Here is a 24,811-nt window from a genome sequence, read left to right as displayed (position 1 = left end):
AGCCAAACTTTCCCCAGCTGGACATGGCCCCCGCACCTAGCACGGTGCCAAGTAAGGTGTTGATTTATTGAATGCACCAACCCATACCTGCCCCCATTCTTTCCTTCCTCCCATGAGGGTCTGGAAAAACAATGAATGTAATGGGATGGGAGTGCAACTTCATTAATTCACAGCCAGTCAGAGGTCTGCAGATTTAGTCAAGAAAGCTTCTAGAGGAAGTCATACAAGCTCAGTTCAGAGAGAAAGCATTGCTTTGGGCCAAGAGGCTTTCTGCCTACTGATGCCTTAATGATAAAACCTGACCATTTTTGTGGCCCATCTTTGTTCCTTACCCGAGACCCAGTACTCATCTACTGTCTTACAAACTCAGGCTCTGAGATTTCTTGCCTTTGAAGCCCAGACCCAAACCATTTCCAGTAAATAGCTCCACATTTGGGAGCTGGTGGTTGGTTCTGAAATGCCAGCAATAGTCAATGTGTGGCAGCATTAGCTACCCAGACAGCAGTAGGCCATAGAACTCTGGGGACAAGAGTAGGAACAACGTGGATAGCCCCTTCCTGACTCACTGTGCCTGTGCTTGTGAGTGTGTGTGCAGAGAAGAAAGAAATGTGTGCAATGGCAAGGAACTGAAAGCCCTTCAATCAACACAATCACACGCCAAGGAAGTAGGAAAAGAAGCTTTATGGGCTTGGCTGGAAGAGCCGTTGTAGTCACAGGGGAGCCTTGGTTTCCTGTGGATGCAGCCCACTGCCCCCTTCCCTCCATCTCTCTTCCCCTCCTGCCTTAGGGTCAGGGTACCAGTCACCTCCAGTCTTCCTGGGACTCCTTGGCCATGGAATTGGGTAAGATCAGGTTGGAAAAGATGGCCTTTCTCGGCGTTGTCATGGCCATAGTCTTGATTCTATTCAGCTTGTCCCGGGCATTTTGGCATTTTCTCAGGCATGCCGCGCACAGATCCTTCTCCTCCACCAGATACAAGTTCTCCAGCCTCCTAATGGAGTCTATGAATGTTTCCGACTCGTCTGGCTTTGGAAAGGGGTTCCGCTTCGTGTTGAGCTTTTTCAGCTTGGGGAGCTTGGAGATGCTCACGGGGATGGTGTTCAGCAGGTTGTCATGGAGCCCTACCTCATGGAGCTCCTTCAGGGCCCCCAGCGTGGTGGGCACGCTGTCCAGGTGGTTCAAGCCTAGGTTCACAGTGCGGATGTTCTTGAGTTGGTTCAGCTCCACAGGCAGCCCGTTGCTGGTCAGCCGGTTGTTGCTGACATTGAGGTAGAGCAGGCTGGTCATCTGGCCGATGGACTCAGGCAGCTTGTCGATGTAGTTGCTGTGCAGGTCCAGCCACCGGAGGTTCTGAAACTTGGAAATGGAGTCAGGGATCTTCCTGATCAGATTCCGGCTAAGGTCCAGCTCGTCCACGTCATTGAGGCGCAGGATGCACTTGGGGAAGGTGGTAATTCCCATCTTGCTCAAGTCAAGGCGCTTTCTCCCATCAAAAGTGATTTTGATGCAATTCTTGGCCACATTGAGGGTAATCTTCTTGCCCTTGGGGCCTTTCCCACCCTTAGCCATGTTCTTTTAGCAAGTGGATGATGGAAGTGTGTTGTTCTGATTGGATAGTGATCAGCGTGAGGAAAAATCATGAAAAACTGCTGAAAGAGAAGAAAACATCTGGTTAGAAGATGCCAGAGGGCAATGGGCTCCCCCACATCATGATGCTTTGCTCTCTAATGGTTTAAAAAGCAAGAAAGAGGATGGCAGAGAGAAGTCAGGGCGAAGTGGACCCAGCCTAGCCATAGATCGTCAGCAAACTATGTGCCTTCTTCAGATTTTAATTTCTCGGTTGTTTAAATAGGAGGTGCAGGGTCAGTCTGAAGGACACTAAATGTCCCCCTAGCTGTACCGTGCCCTGACTATAAATCCCCTCCACTGTCCTGGACTGTCACATATGCCCCCACCCACAGCCATGTGTGTGTATGTGTTCTTGGATATCTACCCATTTCTCGACCCCCACATAAAGCTAGACTTTCCTTAAGTTATCATACAAGTTTCTGAGGAGGGGCTGCTGAGTTTTCAAAGCCAACAGAAGCATGGATCTTACAGAATAGGGTGGGTACTAAGACCGACTTCTCACATCCGTCTTTCCATCATGGGCTCAGAGGAACTAGCCAGGCCCGGGCCACAGTGCAACAGGAGTCATGCAGAAAAGCCTGTTGCTCAACTCAGAGGTACCAGGGTGCACCAGCTCTGCTACTCACAATCTTCTTAAATTCCCAGTGCTTGAGTTTCCTCATTTGTGAAAACAGACGCTCTTATAGAGCTCTGAGGGGGTGTAAATTATCTAATACTATAAAGCACTTATAACAGTGCCTAGTGCATAGTAATAGCTTGATTAATGTTAGTTATTAAAAATTACTATACATATTGTTTCTAATCCTCAACAGCAAGACCCACAGCATTACCCCTATCGTAGAGAGACCAAGGCTCAGAAGTGAAGAAGGTCTGCAGCCAGGAAGAGAATGCAACTCTGTTCTGTTAGGTTCTGGGACCCCGTTTTCTTTTCAACAACTCAGTGCCTCCTGCCTGCAATTTTTTTTTTTTGGACCAAGATTCCCAAACCAGGCAGAAGTATGCCCTTGGGAGACACAGAGTTGCATTGCCTCTGTTCCCTGCAGGGATGGGCAGGGAGACGTGCTCTACAGTTTCTGTACTTTATCACCTATACCTTTTATTGTGACCCAAGTTCGTATAGCATGTGAATATTGAGCAATCAGGCTGTGCAAGCATATTGTCACATGTTTTCCTCACCCAGGAATGCTCAGCATCAAAGAGAAATGTGTACAAGCTTGTCTCACACTTGTGATAAGTGTAAATCCCACTATCACTGCTCGTAGCTGAAGGGTCACAGGGTCCCACCCTGTGCAAGTCCTGCTGGATCACAGCCCTCTGGGATAGGTGGTGGTCTCCACAGTAAACCAACGACAGAAATTTTAGCTCTCGGCAGCAATGATGTTCATTTACAGAGGCCTTGTCAGCTGACCCTATTCTTTAAAAATGGTGGACTCCCCACTTACGGGCATAATTGGCTGGTTTACAGAGCCAGCACCATATTAATCAATATGGAACTGTCTATATCACTTAGCTGTGAGAAGCCACATGGGATAAAGCAGCTTAAAGAGCAAAGTGGAGTCCAAGTCCAGTTAAGATTGGGTATGCTCACTTGGTCCCACCAAACTCCTGAAAGCAAGTAAGGCCTTGGGCAGAATGCACGGGGAGGCACTCTGGGGATTCTGAGATTAATAGTATCAGGCAGATTGGAGAAGAAATCCACAACTCAAAGTAAGGACCAATCTGACCACGAGTTTCCTGGACTCCCTTTTCTCCTCTTAACCATTTCCCTTGGCCTGGACTCAAGGGCAGCCCAGATCACAAAACTCTAGACCAGATGAGGACAGAAAGATTTCTGATTTCCAGAAAGAGCCTCTTTTTCTGGTCCAAGGAACAAGAAAGGGAGTTTTAAGGTTCAGAGACAGTGGAGAAAATCTGTTTTGTGTTCTGTTTTGTTTTTTTTTTTTTATTGGTTTTTTGTTTGTTTGTTTGATTACTTCTCTCCTGTCTCATCCCAGGCCACTCTGTGTCCCTGGAGTCATCCAGACAGGCACCTAGAAACTGGAAGAAGAGAACCATTTTCTTTGATCAAACTGTGGTCCTCAGAGCAGGGGGCTTGCTTTGTTTTCTCTACCTTACTGCCACTTGGCACTAGAGGCAGAAACAGTTGCAACAAGTGTGCATCAGGTTTAGAAAACAAAATCCAGCCAGAAGACCAACAGTTGGGAGAGAAGAGATGCTCCTGGGAGCCACGGAGTGTCAGAGGGTTTGCAATGGGAAAGGAATTCGGGAAAAGTGATTCCAAAAGTTGTGTAGCAATCCTGGACTCACCCTGAGCTGCCTCTGTTTAAAGGCAGATGTGATTCCTTCATTGTGTGAGCATCAAAGAGTGTACTTACATAAACCTAAATGGTATAGCCTACTATAGACCTAGGTGCTTTTTAAAAGTAAAAAGTCCTGCTTTAAAAATATGTGTGTGTGTGTGTGTGTGTGCAGTCATGTACCACATAATGATGTTTTGGTCAACAACAGATTGAATATACAACAGTTGTCCCATAAGATTATGAAACTGTAATTTTACTTTACCGCTTTCATGTTTAGATACACAAATACTTACTCTTGTGTTACAGTTGCCTATAGTGTTTAGTACAGTAACATGCTGTACAGGTTCGTAGTCCAGGAAAAATAGGCTAAACCATCTAGTCTACCTAGGTCTGTAGTGGGCTATACCATCTAGGTTTGTGTAAATGTACTTTTTGATGTTCACACAATGATAAAATCACCTAAGGATGCATTTCTCAGAAGGTGTTCAACCCAGACTGCGATAGTATCCTTTACAAATGAAGGCAAAATAAAGACATTCCCAGATGCATGTGAAGTAAAAGCTTTTGCCACTAACTGAGCTGCTGTGAAAGAAATGCCCAAGGAAGTTCTTCAGATGAAAGGAAAACTGTACTAAAAAGGAACTTACAACTTTGGGGATAAAGGAAATGCAATGGAAATGCTAAATATCTGAGTAAATGAGTATTTTTCTCTTCTAAATGCCCTTAAAATAGTATGCAATTGAAAGAAAAATAACAGTGTGTGATGCATTTGTCAAGGTATTCAGATGTCATACATGACACCTACTGCATAATGGGGGAGGCAGCCAGACCTATATGGTGGTAAGAGTTTTACACTGCTTTTGAAGTGGTGAAAGATCCAGTCCAAGAAGGCTGTAAAGTTAAGTATGGATACTTTAATCCTCAGAGCAATCACTAAGGCAATATATAAAAAGATATGTTAAATAGTAAAAATCTAAATGTATAAATGGAAATAAAACAGATTTTTAAAATTCAAATAAATACAAAAGAAGGCAAGAAAAATAATACAAAAGCAAAATAATACAAAAGCAGAAAAAGGGAACAGAGGGAGCAATCAGAAAACAACTATTAAAATGATAGACTGAAATCCAAACATAGCAATACTTACATTAAATGAAAGTGACCTACATACACCATAATCTTTTAATAAAGACACAATTATCAGAATGGATTGCAAAAGAAAAAGACGCAATTATACATCATCTATAAAGACAATCTACTTTAAATAAATAAAAATGAGCTGAACTAAAAGAATGTAAAAAGACATACCCTGCAAACACTAAAAGAAGGATGTAGTGACTTTATTAATATTAGGCAAAGTATATTTCAGAACAAGAAAATTTAGCTGAAGTAAGAAGATCATTACTTATTAATAAAATGAGCATTTAACCAATAAGACCAAAAAAAAATCCTAAATATGCATGTACCAAACAGCAGAGCTTCAATTTAAATGAAGCAAAAATATAAAATTTAAAGCAAAAATTTACCATTAGAATTAGAGACATCAATATTTGTCTCTCAGCAGTCAATAGAACAGGTAGAGAGAAAATCAGCAAGGAAAAGGGTTTCTCAACCTTGGCTCTATTGACATTTTAGACCAGATAATTCTTTGTTGTCAGCAGGCGTGGGGTGGTGACAGAGCTTGTGGAAAGACCTGTCTTGTGTATCATAGAATGTTTAGCAGAGTAAGGCCAGAAGATTCTACCCACTGGTTGCCAATAGCTGCCCACTAGTTATAACAATCAATAATGTCTCCTGACATTGCCAAATGTCCACTGGGGAGCAAAATTGCCTGGAGATGAGAATTACTAGTATAGAATAACTCACTATTACCATCAACCAACTGAATCTAACATTTGCAAAGCACTCTACCCAGCAACTACAGAATACAAACTCTTTTTCAGGTACATATGGAATATTCACTAACACAGACTATATTTTAGGTCATGAAACAAACCTTAACAAATTTATAGGAGTTGAAATTGTACAAAAAAGTACAAGCTGGTTCTTTGAAAGGATTAATGGAACAAATAGCCAGATTCACAATTTAAAAAAAAAAAAAAAAGAAAGAAAAGCCAAATTACAAATATCAGGAGTTAAAGGGAGGATTTACTAAAACCCAATAAGAGGACAATACAAACAACTGTAAAAAAAGAGGAACTTAGATAAGATCAACTACAAACTACTAAATATTTGTGAAGGAATGAAAACCCAAATAGACCTCTATTTATTGAAGAAATTGAATTCATCGTTGAAAACCTTTATAAGAGAAACCCAAAGCCCCATGTTATTGACAGAATAGAATATTGATAGAATTGCTAAATTCCATCAAACATTTAAAGAAGACTGTCTTGGTCCACTCAGGCTACAGTAACAAAGTACCACAGACTAGGTGGCTTATAAACAGTGTAACTTTATTTCTTTCTGTTCCAGAGGCTGGGAAGGCCAAATCAAGTCATTGGCAGATTTGGCATGTGTTAAGAGCATGCTACCTGGTTCACAGGTATTTGATTGCTGTGACATCACATGGTAGAAAGAGAGTAAAACAGTTGTCTGGGGCCCCTTTATGTAAGGGTACAAATTTCATCTATGATGTCTCCACCCTCATGATCTAATTTCCTCTCAAATTCCTCACTTTCTAATACCATCACATTGGAGGTTAGAGTTTCAACACAGAGATTTTCAGGGGACACAAGCATTCACACAATTGCAAAGACATACTAGCAATTTGACATGATCTTTTTCAAAAAAATAGACTAGAGAGCAATTCTCAACTTTTCTGATGTCAGCATTACCCTGATGCTAAAATCACACAAAGACAATATAAGAAAGAGATCTTCAGACCAATAACCTTCATGAACTAAATAGCTATAAAAATCTTCAACATAATATTAGCAAATTAATCCAGTATACAAGAAGAATATAATGGACAACTCAAACTTACTCAATACTTGGAAATCAGTTAATGTACTATATTAACAGACTAAAAAGAAAAAATATGTTATAAATTTACACAGAAAAAACATCTGACAAATTTAACATCCATTAGTTATTAAAAACTCTCAGCAAACTGGTAATAGAAAGGCTCTTCCTTATCTGGCTAAAGGACCATCCACAAAAAAAGAAAATTAGCGCTAATGTACTTGGTGAAGGACTGAAGGTTCTCCTTTGAAGTTTGGGAATGAGGCAAGAGAACACACTCTGTGTCTGTTCAATAATACTTTGGAAATTCTAACCAGTGTAATAATGCAAAAAAATAAAAGACATACAGACAGAAAAGAATGAAATAAAACCATTCCTATGCACAGATGACATGACTGTCCAGATAGAGAATCTCACAGAATTTAAAAAACACCCTTGGAACTAATAAGTAAGTTTAGCAAGGTCATAGGTTATAAGGTTAGCACACAAAACCCTCATTGCATTTCCATATATGAGCTATTAACAATTGGAAACTGAATTTTGAAAAATAATAATGCTTCAAAAAATAAAATACTTCTGTATTTCACATAAATAACAAAAACATGCAGCATTTTAATAATAAAAATTATAAAATACTGATATAAGAAAGCAAAGAAGATCTAAATAAATGGAGAAACATATCCTGTTTATGAATTGGATGACTTAATGTCAACTCTTCCCAAATTGGTCTAATCGAAATTACAGCAGGATTATTTACACATATGAATTAATACATTTTTAAATTTATATCAAAGGAAAAATAATTTTGAAAAAGGATAATAGGGTTGGGGGATTATGCTTCACAATTTTAAAATTTACCATATAGTTACAGCATGTGGTATTGGTGATGGGACAGGTATATAGGTCAATGGAACAGAAAGTAAAGTCCAGAAGTAGATCTACACAAACATGGCTAAATGGTCAATTGATTTTTGACAAAAAGTTAAAGTTCAATAGAGAAACGATGCTCTTTCAACAAATGTTGAAATTGGTTATTTATATGCAAAAAATTGAACCTTGGCCTAATTAACTCACATTAACTCAAAATGGATCATAGATTTGAATGTAAAATGTAAAACCGTAAAACTTTGAAAAGAAAATGAAGGAGAAAATCATGACTTTGAGTTAGTCAAAAGCACAGTTTACAAAAGATAGCATTAAGGAGTTGAACAAAATTAAGAACTCTTTAAAGTCCGTGCGTGGTGGTTCACGGCTGTAATCCCAGCACTTTGGGAGGCCGAGGTGGGTGGATCACAAGGTCAAGAGATCGAGACCATCCTAGCCAACATGGTGAAACCCCCGTCTCTACTAAAAATACAAAAAAATTAGCTGGGCATGGTGGCACGTGCCTGTAGTCCCAGCTACTCGGGAGGCTGAGGCAGGAGAATTGCTTGAACCCGGGAGGGAGGTTGCAGTGAGCCGAGGTCACGCCACTGCACTCCGGCCTGGTGCCTGGTGACGGAGTAAGACTCTGTCTCAAAAAACAAAAAGAACTCTGTGGAAAAAAAAGTTGAGTATGAAGTGGCAAGCTACAGACTAGAAGAAAACAGTGCAAATCACTTATACCATAAATAGCTGGTATCCAAAATCTATAAAGAGCTTTTCAACTCAGCAGTAAGAAAGCAAACAATATAATTTTTTTTAATGTCCAGAATATTTAAAGATAAATTTCACTATAGAAATGTAAAAACACGGCCGGGCGCGGTGGCTCAAGCCTGTAATCCCAGCACTTTGGGAGGCCGAGGCGGGCGGATCACGAGGTCAAGAGATCGAGACCATCCTGGTCAACATGGTGAAACCCCGTCTCTACTGAAAATACAAAAAAATTAGCTGGGCATGGTGGCGCGTGCCTGTAATCCCAGCTACTCAGGAGGCTGAGGCAGGAGAATTGCCTGAACCCAGGAGGCGGAGGTTGTGGTGAGCCGAGATCGCGCCATTGCACTCCAGCCTGGGTGACAAGAGCGAAACTCCGTCTCAAAAAAAAAAAAAAAAAAAAAGAAATGTAAAAACACAAAAATCAATAGTACAAAGTTTTGGTAAGGAGGTACTGCAGCTAGAGTTCTCGTTCCTTGCTAATGGGAAAGCAAAATGGTACAGTCCCTTGGAAAACACTTTGGAAATTTCTTATAAAATTAACCATATAGCTGTTAATATGATCTGGCCTTTCCCCAGCTGAGTATTTACCCTAGAAAAGTAAAACTTCTGTGTTCACGCTAAAACCTGTTCACATGTGTTTATAGCTGCTCTATTCATAATTGTCTCAAACAGAAAAATAATAAACGCCTTCAGTGGGTTGATTCCTAATACTGTACAGTAGTTCCCCTTATCTGCTGTTTCCATTTCCACGTGTTTAGTTCCACAGATTGGAAATGTTAAATGGAAAACTCCAGAAATAAGAAATTTATACATTTTGAATTGCTTGCTGTTCTGACTAGTATGAGGAAATCTCAGGCCACCCTGCTGCATTCCACCCAGACCTTGAATCATCTCTTCGTCCAGTGGATCCAATCTGTAAACACAAGCTGCCCGTTAGTCACTTAGTAGCTGTCCTAGTAGTGACTGGTGATGCTGCCAATTCAGGTATGCCAAAGGGAGAGAAGCCTTAATGTGCTTCCTTTAAGTGAAAAGGTAAAAGTTCTTGATTTGGGAAAGAAAATAAATTATATGTTGAGGTGGTTAACATCTACAGCAAGAATGAATCTTCTATCTGTGAAGTTGTGAGTAGTATATTGTTGAAATTGTTCTATTTTTTTTTTTTTTTTTTTTTTTTTTTTTTTTTTTTGAGACGGAGTTTCGCTCTTGTTACCCAGGCTGGAGTGCAATGGCGCAATCTCGGCTCACCACAACCTCCGCCTCCTGGGTTCAGGCAATTCTCCTGCCTTAGCCTCCTGAGTAGCTGGGATTACAGGCACGCACCACCATGCCCAGCTAATGTTTTTGTATTTTTAGTAGAGACGGGGTTTCACCATGTTGACCAGGTTGGTCTCGATCTCTCGACCTTGTGATCCACCCGCCTCGGCCTCCCAAAGTGCTGGGATTACAGGCTTGAGCCACCGCTCCCGGCCGAAATTGTTCTATTTTGTGATGAATTATTGTTGTACATCTCTTACCGTGCCTAACTGATAAACTTTATCATAAGCATGTTTTCCTATAGGAAAAACATAGTATATTATAGTGGTTTCAGGCATTCAATGAGGGTCTTAGAACATATCACCTGTGGAAAGTGAGGACTGTAATAATGGAATTCTACTAAACAAATTGTTGATACATGCAACAATTTGGATGAACCCTAAAGCATTTTGCCTAATTAAAAAAAAAATCTTGAAAGTCTACAGGAATGGAATGATTTCATTTATGTGACCTTCTAAAAAAGCCATAACTTTAGGTGCAGGACAGATCTGTGGTTGTAGGGATTAGGGGTGGGAAAAAGGCTTGACTAGAAGGGGGAGGCACGTTAGTTTTCTGGGGTGATGTCACTGCCTGCACTCTGACAGTGGTGGTGGTTACATGAATCTGTACATCTGTTAAAGCTTAGAGAACCGTGCACAAAGAGGCAGTTTCACTGTAGTCACATTAGAATATCTTTTTTTTTTTTAAACTTTACAAAATAGTTGGGACTCCATATTCTACTTCTGTTCCTCTCACTATACCTGCTGGCTCCTCCCATGTTGGAAGTCTGTGACTTTGTTACGTTGCGCCCCCACTCAACCCAGTTCTACCCCTGGAAAGACATCCAAATAGGTAGCAACTGGGCACTGCTGTGATCCAATGTGTATGTCTCCCTTGTGTGTTGCCAGAGGGATGTTGTGTACCACAGGGAAGAGCTGTTCACAAGCTGGCATGTCAGAAAAACGGTCTACTGTGCTTGAGTTGAAATCTTCATTAAAAAGAGATGAACTGAGATCAGGGAAGCCTATGCACTCATCTGAGATGTTTATCAATGGCTTCTCCTCATGGTAGGTTTTCTAGATTTAGCAAATAAACTTGCAGGATCCCCAATAAAATTTGAGCTTCCGATAAACAACAAATAGTTTTTAGTATATATATATATGTCCCAAATACCGCATAGTCCTGTATTGTATTTGGCAACCCTATCCCGTGGGCCTAAACAATTAGTAAATTTCCATTTGTCTGTGGTCGTTATTAGTCATTTGGGACTGATTTAACTATGTCTATGTGCTCACTGAAGTATTCATTCATTTGTTCACTCATTGTATGTGTATATTGAGTGCCAACCATATATCAAACCTCTGGGCAATATAGATAAACAGTAAACAGCCCTGGCCCTCAAGTTGAAATAGTTCAAATCTAGACCCTCACTGATTCTGGTCACCAGATTCCCCTGAACACCCAAAACCTGGGCTGCCTTTTGGTTTTCTTCTACTCTCTACAATAAAATTCAGCTCAGGGAGGCTAAACACACTGAGCATGGGTTAGAGAGCATCCTGGACAGGAAGGGGTCCTTCCAGCAGATGGGAGATCCAGCCAGTTGGGCCCAGCTGCTCCTGCTGCCCACAGCCCACCCACACTGTGAGAAGAAGCCCTCCCAGCTCTGATGAATGGTGATGAGGAGGCAGCGGAGAGGTGGATACAGAGAACTCCTCCATTAAGGAGCCTCTCTCCAAAGGGCCCTTTGGCTCTGAGCCTGCCCATTAATCACCTCAAGGTAAAATGAGGGCAGACTGGGATAACGTACTTCACCTCCCCAACGAGCCTGGGTCCTGAGGCAGCCCCAGGGCCAGATGGGGCACGGTGAACTTCCACCCTCTCTGTGCTTCTCCCTGGGGCCCTGGCAGGGACCCTTGCTCTCAGTTATAGAAGGCAGAGTATGTTGCATGGCTCAGGGTCCATCCTGACACCCTAAGCTGCCCAGTACTACTAGAAGCAAACCCAGTGCCAGAAGCCCCATCTCAGAGCCCCAGAGACCAGGGACACACCTTGTGTTATCCAACTCTGTGTAGCCACTTCCTGCCCAGGGTAAGAATTGGCAAAAAAAGGGAGAAACAGATGATCTTTGGGTAATCTTTTTGAAACTGGCTAGATATCCTATTATCAATTCATAGAATTCTTGAAATGTCAGAGTAGGATCAACCCACACAAGGGAAGCTAGTAGTTACAGGGAGAAAGATATAAGTAGATAAGCAGATAGAAGGGTGAATAGACAGATGAGTGAATGCATTTATGTGTTGCTAGATAGATAGATTTCATTTGACATGAACAGCTTAGAAGCTCAAATTTAAGAGGTTTCTAAATATACTGGTTGTTTTTGTTCTTGTACAATTGGCTTTTATACTTTGGAAAACGTGGACCGGTTGGTTTTACTTTAATTTCTAATTAATTTTTTTTCTCTCTAGTCATTGTGAATCAAACAGCATGGTAGGACACCCCATGGATATCTAAATTAAAAAAGTAATGGCAACCAATATATTAATGCCATCTAAATATTTGCAAGCATTTTCAGTTGTAAGACCCTTGTTATTATGATACTAGAATTTGTCTGTTGCTTCACACACATGTATCTTTGACTACATTTTTAGGCAAGACTGACTTTGTTTCTATATCTCTAACATCTCTAAATAGCTTGCTAACACAATCTCACAATAATAATTTCAGTCTTTCAACTGATCCATTGAGATACAGGACAGTCACATGGAACTGAAACCCTCAAAGTGACTGCCTTTTCACAGCCAGTATTTGGGACTAGCTTTATAGGAGGTTTCATGTCACGTGGATGAGAAATATCCTTTGCTTGTGGTTCATCTCTTAAGAGGAAATGAAGCAAACTTCCCTCAACAACTCACTCATTCAAAATAAGTGCATTTGTTCTCTCTCCCAATCCTCGTATTTACTGTGCATGTAACAGCCCAGCACAACTAGCTGTGACCTCCCGAGTGGCTTCAGGTCACTCCCTGAGTCCTCTGTCCCTTCTAGAATGAGCAAGCTCCTTCTAAAGAGAGGCGGGGCTGTATCTTCACAGCTGGAGTCCATGGGAGACGGAGACCTGTGCTGTCATGGTGGGTCCTGAGTGTATAATGGGTATGTTGGGAACCTCTGAGCAGACCTCCGAAATCAACACTAACTTTTGACTCGGACATAGATTGGAGAATTACCACTTGTCCAGTGATCATTCTAGACCAGAAACTGTGTGCTGCGCTACTCGCTCTGCAGTGTTACCTAGATTTAGGAATATAGATTCCTTGGGGGTATAAACATAAAGCGCTTTAGTTTGTTTCCACTAACTACCCCAATGTGAGCCCTGCTTCCCTGTGGGCAGAAGGACAGATTGCCAGAAAAGGAGAGATTAGAGGTGCAGAGAAGATGGTGCAGCTCACAGCGATAGCTCCACCACATGCTGGGCAGAGCTGATGGGAAGATGATGGCAGGAGAGAGATGCAGAAGCAGGGGTTGGAATCTTACAGGGACTCCACGGTTTAGCGGGGTTCTGACATCAATTTTGGAAATACTGCCAATGTCAAGAGCCCCCCTCCATCATTCATTCATGGTGCCAAAGAAATTGCCTCAAACATGCTGCTGGGCCCTTCATGTATATCTAATCTCCAGAGCAACCATGCAAAATATCAACCTTATTTTTGCAATAAGAGAATTGAGAGTCAGAGAAGTTAAGTAACTTTCCCAAGGTCACACAGACAGCAAAGAGTACAGCCAAAGTCAAACCTTGATGTGTCTGATACCCAAACTGGTGTATAATCTTTCCATACACCGTGCCACCTGTCTCTCTCCTCCCTCCGTTGCCTGTACTCCAGCAGTGGCAAATGCCTCATCCTGGGGGTACATTGCTCGCCCCCACTGCCTCCAAGGAGCGGAAGCCATTCGGGAAACTTATGACTCTCAGGCTCTAAGCCACGCCCACTTAGGCACAGGAAATTAAGGAAGGCCACTGGCCCTCCATGGCTTCATGCCTCAAGAAGGCTGTTCCTGTTTTGCTGGAATCTCTGACATTGGAACCAAGGAATGTCAAGAGTCCCCAGAACTCTGGGTGATGAGACACTTGCTCAAGTCCATTCTAATTTGGCATGGGTTGGCCTGAGAACTGCAATGTCACCCCCTCCAGGCAGTCTGCTAAATGAAGAACGGTGTGCACTCTGGCTGAAGCAGCCAGCCAACTCAACAGAGTGAGGAGACGGAGAACCAGCCTTAGCCAAAGTCCCTGCAGAGGTTCGGTAATACAGATATCCCACTGACCTTTTAGAAGAACTAACCATGGGCAAATAAGGTCCCTGAAGAAATCACTTCAGTGTGACCCATTGCCTGCTCACTCTACTGCCCAGGGGCCAATATGTAGGATGCTCATTTTCATAGACGTATCATACATAGTGGGTATACATCTAAATATGTACATATATGAATGTTAATGATATTTTGATAGCATTAATGGAGTCATTAAACGGCTTGGCAATTGACAATAAAAGAGAGAAAGAGAAACAGTTTATGGGGCACACGTAATGACACGAGCCAGTTCGCTTCGTGGGCATGTGTCCCCAAGTGTGTGGCAATGGAGGCAGGAGCTGGTTGTTCCTCGGCTCCTCCAGTCCCTGCAGGATTAACGCAGTGTGAACGCCTTGCCACATGGAGTGTGAGTCAAGAGTGCAAAGACAGGCTTTTAATGTAGCATCGCCCAGGAACATTGGCCAACTGCATTCCCCAGTACTCGCCAGAGAGGCAGTGACTTCTTTTGCCCTGGAGGGCTGCGGGCTGCTGTAGCACCCCTGTCTCAGGGGCTGCTGTATGCAGACCACCAGAAGTTTGATTTTTACCATGTGAGCTTACTGGAAAGTCTAACCTCTTGTAAGCTACTTCTGCTGTTGCCAAACAGCGGCCATCTCCATGTGCTGGCCAAATGATGCCTCCCCTGCACGCCTTCCCCTGCCCACATACATCCTCAGACCCATACTAAGAGGTCCATCATGCCCATGTCTTCATAAAGTGACTTCTTCTTTGTCATTTCAGTCATCCACACCACTCTCCTTTGTGGTAGTATTCCTCCCATTCTGGGTGGTGCGGGGGAAGGGAGTGTGTATGAGGAGTTTGTCCCGGCTCACACAGCTGCCTTGTTCCAGCACTGCTGTAGGAAATGTTCTTCCCAGTACATCAAAACTTCCACCCCCATGTCTGTAAAGCAGCAAACAGAGTGTCTGTATAAAAATTCTCAGGTTCACTTCATTTGGCAGTTATCTGGTTAATTTGATCAACTCAGTTCTAAGTGTCTTCCTGGGATATTACACATTTATAGCTTTGTCTGCTCCTAGTATTATTTACTTCTCTATCCTTAGCACTGGTTCGGCTCTGCACACGTGCTGCCTGGAAAGCCGTTAGCTGTCAAACTTCCCCCTTTCCCCTAGTGGATAATAAGAATTCAACTTTTATTTGGAGCAAAAGTTCCCAGGAGGTCACATGGCCCAATAACAAAAGATTATGATTTCTTATTGGTTTAATAGCATCTATTTTGTTATTCTGGATGTACTCTGTTTTAATTGGATTTGTTAAAGGAACAAAAGGGAATAGGTGCCTTACAATTAAAATAAAATATTAAGATGATTAGTTTAACAGACTAGAAATGCCTTGTTTCTCCACCCTGGGTTCAAAACACAAAAACCAACCTCAACAGAAGCAAAAGTCAAAGAACCAAGGCAGACCTGGCCCCTTTAAAGCCCAGGAGGTGAGCAGCGATTCCATTCTGCCCAATGTGTTTGAAGTGCTGCTATCGCCAGCTCCTCTCCTCCCACAGATAAGGAAACTGGGCTTCAGAGAAGCAGCTCGGCAGGGGGAATCTGCCAGGGCTTTGGCCGTGGTGGGTGTGCCCAGCCGCCATTTACCTTCCCTGTGACCCTGGATGGTCTCCTGAACACCATGAGCTTCAGCTTGCACTCAGAAAGAGGAGGTAAAAGTGGCTGTTTCCCCAAGGTCAGGGGAGGGGAACGTCTGGCCCTTGGAGGCTTTGGCTGTGGAGTGTGTGTGTGTGTGTGTGTGTGTGTGTGTGTGTGTGTGTGTGTGTGTTGGTGGAGGTTGGCTCAGAAGAAGGCAGCAGCATGGATGGGACCGCACAGCTGACCAACTGAGGAGCTGGAACTCCAGGTGCCAGCCAGGTAGAAACCCCATTTAGACCCTGTACCCCAGTGCCCTTATGGACAGTGACCCCCCACCCCCTGAGTTCAGGCTTTCAGTTAATTTACTCTGGGAGATAAGAGGACATATTGTTCTTTGAGCTGCACAGACCCCCTTGTATCATGCTGGGGCATCTCCTCCATGGAGTTCTTTCTGCACAGCACATCCTCTAGTTCTAGTGAGAGCCCACTGGTGACACGACCCAAAGTCCACTGTGGCACCCTATCTGCTGCAGGACAGCTCTCAGCTCTGTGGCAGCTTTGCTAACCACCTACCACCTGGGTAGGTGTGAAATGACTGAGAAAGGGAATGCTGAGGGTCCACTCTAAGGACGCAGCTGAACTTCCCGTGGCCTTTTGAAGTCATCCACGCATCAACAATATTTGTTGAAAATCTATGATGAATGAGGCACTGTTCCAGGCAGCAAACAAAATGAAGGTCTTGCTCACATTCTAGAAAAGAATCAAGCAAAAATAAAGTATCGTGACAGGTGTGATGGATGTTAGAAAGAGAAAGAGAGTAGAAGAGAAATGGAAGATGTGCTTTTTTGGAAAGGGGTGGCTAGGAGGGCCCTCTTTGAGAAGAAGATATCTGAGCAGAGATCAGAGAAAGTGAGGATTCAGGGAGAGGATTTCAGATGGAGGAAACATCCAGGGGAAAGGCCTCATTACAGAGAGAAGGGGATGGACAACAAGAGGAAGGAGTGGAGGGCAGAGAAAGAAAGAAGGAAAGAGGAAAGGGAGGGTGGGAGAAGGCACAATAAAAGATAAGTAAATAAACAGGAGAAACCCAGCCCTGAGGCTGGTACCAGGCATGGAGTTTTGCACTGGGCTGGTCTCATAGCCTCTGGGCTCCAGCAGGAAGCTACCATGTCCTGGACCCCATACTCTAGCCCAGTGAGTGGGGGCTTCAGGGGGCAGTGGAAATAGCCCAGGCATGGGAGAGAGTTGACTGGTTGGGTTAGAAGCTGCCTCTGCCACGTGCCCCCTGAGGGCCATGGTCAAGCCCCTGCTCCTCTTCTCTGACTACACTCATCATGCTGGTCTACACTCACTGCCTTGGTGAGCCCATCTAGTCTCATTGTTGTAAATACTGTCTACACACTAACAACTCCCCAGTGTTTGGTTCTTGCCTGAACCTTGCTCCCCAACTCTGGACTCACGTTGCCTACTGCCTGCTTAGCATTTTCTCCTTGGATGATGATAAGCAGCTCACACCCTGCCTGTCCCAAGCCCAGCTCCCAGCCAGCCGCTCCACCACAGCCTCTTCTGGCTGGGCTGACAGCCTTGGTCTCCTGTGGACACTCAGGGCCCAAACCGTGGCATCAGACTTGACACCTCTTCTTCCATCCACCCCCAATTAATAATGCAGATGGACCTTCCCCCACACACTGTTGCCCCTTATTTCTCTGCACTTCTCCTCCATAGCACCTGGTATCTAAATGTAGTTTATGATGCATTACTTGTTATGCTTGCATTTACTATCTGTTCCCCATTCTCCTCCCCTACCTACTCCAAGACACATGATCTGTCTTGTCCACTTGTCCATCTCAGTTCCTAGCACAGAGTAGGCCCTTAGTCAATACTAGTTGAATAGATACATTCTAGGTGCTCAAGAAGATCAATTCTGACTCCCATGCCCTCAGAAAGGGTCTCAGCTCTCAGCTTTGTCCCAGATTTCATAGCTGATCGTCAGCTGCTGCATAATCAACTTGCCTCACTGTTTTTACGCATACTGTTAAAGGATTTCCAGAACATGAATATGTTTTAAGGGAGAGGTCCCTTGGGAAAACTCAGGTTGTCACTCGCACACAATATATTTGTTGGTCACTGAGTGTGTACCCTCTTGGAGACAGGGATGCTTTTCAAATAGAAGCAGATGATGGCACCTTGGATTGTTTGACCCTGAGAACAAGTGCACTAGGGGGCTGGGGACAGGTCAGTAGCATCAAATTTGAAGCCACTTTAATTGGGTTAGGCCAAGGGGAGAAGGATGAGAGCCAAAGCAGAGGGATGAGATGAAGCAAAGAGATGGCTGGTACCCTGGGAAGAGGTGGGACCAGGCTATGGGGAACACATGGAGGCCACTTCTCAGAATCTTCCTTTAGTAAATAAGAGCAAGACTGTTGATATAAACATGGTTATGGAAGCGCCATTTAAAATAGTAAAAATTAAAAAAAACAGAAACAACCCAAATATCTAACAATAGACAATTGATTAAATAATTACAGTGTAATGTAATCATAGAACAAAATAAATAATAAATAGAAACTAAAAACAAAACATTATTTTCCAAAAATATCAAAAGGCAATATGCTAAAGATGTCATGTTGGTGAAAATACATCTGTCTGCGTGAGTCCCCTGCTCTCTGGCGCACTCACACCTCCACACACAGAAAAGAGGAGAGAAGCCAAGAGCATCAGCAACACAGCTCTCCGGAGGTGATGGTGCTGTGTTCTGTTTACTTTCCTTCTTATATGTCTACATCATTTTTAAATTCTCTGCAATCAATATAAAATCTATTTCTAACCAGGAAACAAAATTACAAACACATTCACACACATGCATGTACACTCACACTCCAAACACACGTGCATGTACACACACACACACACACACACACACACACACACACACAAAAGATACCGTTTCCTTTCCTATTACCTGAATTTGGGAGGGGACAGGGTGGTGACGATGATGGTTTATTGGATCCAGATCTGCATGGGGCAGTTGCAGATGGAGGTTGTCCCCATCCCTGCAGACACAGGGATTGGGCAACAGGTGGAGAGTCTGGTTGTCTGAGGCAGCCAGTGCATCCTGGGTCATCTGTGAGCTCTTCATGGTGTCACAGGGCAGCAGGCAAGAGGTGGCCACTGAGAAGGGGGAGGAGCAGGCAGCCCAGGGCAGGTGTTCCCGTTTCCCTCCAGAGGTGCTCTTTCAGAGCCAGCCCACCCTCAGCCAGCCAAGGAGGGCCGTGCTATAAACAACACGTGGCCTGCTAGGAGCGGGTGGCCATATTGTGGTGCAATGTGGGGAGGATACGTCAAGCAGCAGCTGAACTTTCTCCCTGCCACCTCCATCCAGACGTGAAGGACTGTGGGAAGACTGTGGCCTACTTTTTGACGGAATGCTTCCGGTTAGTGGAGGAAAAGGGGAGTTTGGGCTCATTGCTTGCCTGGGAAGGCCCTTGTCTTTCAGGAAATGCTGCAACGTCTAATCCTAAATTTCTTCTGTAGAAACTTTTCCTAAATTCAGATTTCCTTTTCCTCCTTGAATCTACATCAGGTTTATTAGAAATTATGACTGAAGCACTCGACGCTGTCCCCAACAAGGCAGACATCTATCCTTAGGATTTGTAAACAGACATAACTATTGCCAGGAGAGTTGAGAATGATGTGTTCAGGACAGGGCATCGCCCTGGCAGCTTCCAGATAGGACGGTCACCTGTATGTGAGTCATGCCAGCTATCCCTTTCCGGCTGTGCCTAAAAAGGCAGGTGGGTGGGCTGCAGGGAGCATGGGAGCTGTGAGGCAAATGGAAGTGAGCCCCACTCCCCTTCACTGCCACCCCAGGTTTAGTCTCGTAAGACACCTGAGCCCAGTTTATTGCTCTGCAAAATGGATCGGTCAATTGCTGGTTGTTTGAAGAGTGAATAAGGTGATAAAAATGTTAGGTGACCAGTGTGCAGCGGGCACTCAACAAACAGTCATCTGGCTTCTACCACCAGTGCGGGTGCTGGTAGGGAAAGCTGGTGGAGTCACCAAACAGCACAGTCTCCTTCACCTCCCTCAAACCAGCTGCTCTGGGCCACGCCCCACTGGTCAGGAATTTCAGGTGGAAGAGTTGGAGAACAATCTGCTGATTCCCAAACACAGTCTTTGCAACCTTTCAAGCACTGACAAATTATTAATAATAACATTACTAGTAATTACAGGAAAATAAATATAATAATAGCTATGTATAGATATCATGCCTTTACTCACTTTTAATCTCTAGAGCTTGCTACAGTCCAGTCTCCTCATTCACTCATCCATCCAACAATTCCTACTGGAATGTACTATGGGTCAGGTCAGTGGATATGCAGTGAACAAGGCTATACCTTTGTATTTCTTGTGAAACTACAATTTCAAGAGAGAGCAAATCGAGAGAGAGAGAGAGAGAGAACCCAAGGAGCATTGCAGTTGGTGTCAATGCTCTGCAAATGATAGCTGATGGTCAGACAGAGAATGCTGAAGTCAGAAAGAGCAGATTGGTGGAGACGTTGCTAGGTCAGGCTGAGGTGGGTGGGGAGCTCTTTCAGAGAAGGTGACATCTGAGCTGTAACTAGAATACTAAGAAGAGGCCACATGGAAGGATTTGGGAAAGAACTGACAGGAAGAGGGTGCAAGCCAGAGGGTGAGGAGGGGAGGGCTAAGAGCCAGGCAGGGGCAGCACGAGGTGGGCTGTGCGCTCACGGGTAGGGGACAACAGAAGGCCCTCTAGAAGAACAACGCTGGCCTCTGGGAGGCAGCAGAGGGAGGGAAGGAGAGTGATGGAGACAGGCCAGCTGCAGGCAGGAGAGGCGGGGAGTCTGTGCTGAAGGCCGTGGCGGAGAAGGGACCATGCAGATCCAGGCTCTGTGGTGGAAGCAGAGCAGATGGAAAATTCTTCTACGTTGTATACGTGGACCAGGCAAAGAGAAAACTCAAGAGCCCTCTGTAACTGTTAGAGGGCTCTAGCACTTCCTATATCTTTTCCTTCCTTTTGCCCAGGACCAAATCTCAGTGCCTTACGTGTGTCATCTCATTTAATCCAACCACTCCACTTCACAGACGAAACGCCCAGGGTCTTGTCAAAGGCGCACACCTCGTCTGGAGCCAGCATCTGCTTGGTGCCCTTTCCCGTGGACTTAGCTGCCATCTGGCTTTTCCATGCACACTTGGCTTTATAGTGTCCAATGGTAACTGTGGCTGTCTTGGCTGCCCAGGAAGCTCCTGACTCATCGTGTTCTGCAAATGCTGGAGGGAGCTGAGCTAGATCCTATGGGAAACTTTCATCCTAGTCCAGGTCAAGCCCCATCCTTATGGTTCATCCCTCCCAGAAAAGGAAGCACTCTTGTGTTATCAGACCCAGCTCTAGGAGCTGAGGTGAGTTCCATTATATGAGACTGGTAGGGAGCTCAGACACTGAAAAGTTGGCAGTGAATTGCATTGGTGATGGGCTGAGAGTTGGTGATGGGGTTGGCAGCAGAGTAGACATGTGCATGATTCAGTTGCACACCTTGCGTTCTAGGGTTTCGGAGACGTGGAAACATCACCGAGCTTTCACTCTCTCATCACTCTGCTGATAGGAAGGGAGAAAGCACCTGAAGTCACCCTTGACGCTGGGCGACAGTGAGAGACCATTGGAGGCCCAAGCGTAAGCTGGAGGTAGCAAGCACCAGGTGCTAACGAACCGGTCTCCAGACAACCGAGGGGCTCAGGGGCGCTGCAGGGTGGACAGCAGCTGTCTCAGTGCCTCCCGTCTCCCCTGGAGGCGGAGGCTCAAACCCAGAAGGCATGTGATCAGCCCAGCTTACAGGCCTGTTACAGCCCTGTCCTCCTAGACCTGACTTTGCACAAGTTTCTTTACCCTTCCCAGTCCCCATGTCATTGGTTGGGAGTGTTATTTCATACTTGGTTCACGTAGCATCCATGATGTTGATAAATGTATTGAGAATGTATTATTATGTGCCAGACCCTTTGCAAAGCGACAACACTACCTAGTTTTTAGCACATTAAAATGAGGTTCCTGTTTCTATACGGATTCTGTGGACCACTCACTACAGGCCAGGCATTTAACAGACATTGTAAATAAATCACAACCACCTGACGTGTCCATTCCCATCTCCACTGGAGAAATACAGCAACTGAGGCTCAGAGAGGCTGAGAAACTTGTGAGGAGTCACAAAGACTAAGTGAAGCCTGCCTTTTCCCACTGTATCTGTCATAAAAGTTGGGACTTGAGGAATGTGTTCCCATGTGTCCCATGAAGAATCCCTTTTTCAAGGCCCAGCTCACCCTAAGGCTTAACCACTCATTAGTGGGTTCTAATGCTCAGGATAACTTGTAGAAAAAGTTTACCACCAGACTTCTTAAAACATGGATTGCTCTCCAAGCCCCATTACAGTAAGCAGTAATCAGGTTTGCTCTGCTGGGCTCTACCCTCCTACAGGAACAGGCCCTCACGGTTTAGTTTCCTTAGAGGTGTGACTGGTCCGGTGAAAGCAAGCAATTCAAACACATCTCCACCTGCCTATAGAGCAGCAAAAACACTCACAGAGACCCAGACTTTGGAGAGAGGATCTGTGTGATCCCCAAAGCCCCACTGACTCGCAGGCCCCCTGCCCTGACCCCTGAGGACACCCACTGTGCCCCAGCTAGCTGCCCTTCCTGGCTGGGGCTCAGGCAACCTTCGTTCCCTCCTAAATAATGCATTGGCTGGTGTCTGGGCTTTGCAAATAAAGCACACTCGGAGAACAGGCATTTCCAAAGCTGCTTACTCTAAGGAGGGGAGGAAGAGAAAAAGTAGAGATCCAAGCAGTTGTTTGGCAGAGTTAAAGTAAATCGATAAGTGCAGGCCACCACCGGAGCAAAACTTACCCTGCTAGTCCCAGCTTCTCCGCCTCAACTGTGAAACTCTGTCACCAGGCAACAAGAGACTTGGGACCTGGAGGTCATTAGCATAGTCTTGACGCCAGCCTGCAAAGTGAGAGGACACAAGGCTGAAAGAGTCTCCAAGAAACTCAAATTTCTGACAGCCTGGCTTGCCTGCCCCCAGGCAGAGGGAACCCCAGGCCTCACCCACTGTGATTCCTGCATCTGGGCTTTTCCTCGGGTTGACCCAGCAGTCAGCAGGAGAGGATTAGAGGATGGGGCAGAGTTCCTGTCCATGGCAACGGCAGGGGGATGTGGCTACACAGAAAAGAAGCCACACGTCTCTCTTGAAAGGGACACATATTTCACTTTAATATTAATCCACTTTCTTCTAATTTGCAGTTTGAGCAAGTATTTTTTTTCTGCTCTTTGTCTTTGAGAGGGCTTTCATCTGTTTATTTGAATTTAATTATTTCTTACCGTTTTCTTTCTCTTTGCACCTTTTCTCCACTATTAAATCAGAGTAGCTACAATACTGATAAAATCATACAGCCCTGTAATCATATTCTCTCACTTGATCGTGTGTCATTAAATGCTGGTGTGTAGTTTCTGAAATCTGCGTCTTGAATGAACACACAGCAGTGAGTCTTGTGCTTTGCTTTTCCTTCTGTTTCCGGCCTGGCGTTATCATGAATAAGGCTGCAATTAATCTACTTGTGCATCTATGGTCTTTTATTTTTCAGTTTTTTTCTTACATTAAATTTCCAGAAATTGAGAAAAGAGCAAAACAAAGTAAGTATGAAAATTATTATGCAGATGATAAAGCATTGAAGAAAAATGAGAAGATGTATATACAGAAATAAGAAATTTAAATGCTCTAAATTTTTCCACCTAATTATACATTAGAAAATACATTAATTAGCAATTAAGTGAAATAAATAATTTCAAATCCAAAATTAAATTTAAGCGGTAAAAATTTTGAAAAGTACAAAAAATGCAAAATGAAATGACTTCAATTTAGAAATAAAAACAAAACAAATCTTATTAAATAAGAGAGAGTTAATTATAACATTTTTGAATATATAAACATTACCATATTATAAGTCCAAAAAATAAAATATGTAACTTAATTTAGACAGCAAATGGATTTAAATAAATTTGTGACTGAAGATGACTAAAAAATTAAAAATTGCCACAAATTCTACTACCCAGTATACTTCTAATTAAAATATTATAAATACATAATTTAAACTTGAAATTAAATAATATAAAAATCATAAAGCACATAAGCAAGAATAAAATCAATATCTAAAAGAGAAAAATATACAAGATAAATACATTTTAAAATATAGGTATATAAAACCTTATGAAAATTAAAAGCACTCATAATTTTGGCAACTGGCAATAACTTTGTATTGTATAAACTTTCAGATTATTAATTTTTTTGAGACATAGTTTCACTCTTGTCACCCAGGCTGGTATGCACTGCAACCTTCACCTCCCAGGTTCAAGCAGTTCTCCTGCCTCAGCGTCCTGAGTAGCTGGGATTACAGGTGCCCACCACCATGCCTAGCTAATTTTTGTATTTTTAGTAGAGACAGGGTTTTGCCTTGTTGGCAAGGCTGGTCTCAAACTCCTGACCTCAGGTGATCCGCCTGTCTCGGCCTCCCAAAGTGCTGGGATTACAGGTATGAGCCACCACACTTGGCCAACTTTCAGATTTTTAACTTATTTATAGTCTCATATTATGGCATGGTTGCACAAAAACAATCTAGTCAATTTATTAATGCTCATTTTTTAATGTCATGCCAAAAAATATAGGCCACTGATGAGTTTGTCAGGTAACTGGCTTTTCATACATTAGGATGAAGATTTTTGTTTGTTTTCTTCAGCGTCAGGGACCTGGAGCAAGGTCTGATCCCAGCAGACAGTGTGTCAGTGTTTCCAGTGGCTGCTCTGTGCCAGGCCTAGCATTGACACCAACAGTGCATTTCATACCTCCCTGGCCTGTACACCACCTCCTTGCCCCGTGCCTCCATATCTTCACCTGTAAATGGAAATCATGGCAACCTCATTGGGCCTTTGCGGAAATTAAACAATAGGCAAAAAGTCTTCATACTTTGTAATGGGTTAAACAATTAAGTG

The 24,811-nt window shown here is 43.7% G+C and overlaps 2 protein-coding genes across 7 annotated transcripts in view; one reads left to right on the top strand and one right to left on the bottom strand.

Moving 5' to 3' along the window:
- Nucleotides 1-24,811, top strand: part of WDFY4 (WDFY family member 4) — a 304,899-nt gene that overhangs the window by 234,958 nt on the left and 45,130 nt on the right. The window lies entirely within an intron of this gene.
- Nucleotides 459-22,856, bottom strand: LRRC18 (leucine rich repeat containing 18). Its single transcript, XM_003929978.4, has 2 exons — nucleotides 22,673-22,856; nucleotides 459-1,649 (listed from the first exon to the last, which is right to left on the bottom strand). Exon 2 carries the CDS (start codon nucleotides 1,567-1,569, stop codon nucleotides 802-804), a length of 768 nt encoding a protein of 255 aa, XP_003930027.1. The 5' UTR covers nucleotides 1,570-1,649; nucleotides 22,673-22,856; the 3' UTR covers nucleotides 459-801.

This window comes from Saimiri boliviensis, chromosome 12 (assembly GCF_048565385.1).
Source record: "Saimiri boliviensis isolate mSaiBol1 chromosome 12, mSaiBol1.pri, whole genome shotgun sequence".
NCBI classification, from domain to species: Eukaryota; Metazoa; Chordata; class Mammalia; order Primates; family Cebidae; genus Saimiri; species Saimiri boliviensis.
Note: the sequence above shows the minus strand (reverse complement) of the source record. Positions and strands in the feature narration are given on the sequence as shown.

What these genes read in the sequence shown, in the direction of transcription:
- LRRC18 (XM_003929978.4), bottom strand. Translation starts at nt 1,569, where the DNA reads ATGGCTAAGGGTGGGAAAGGCCCCAAGGGCAAGAAGATTACCCTCAAT.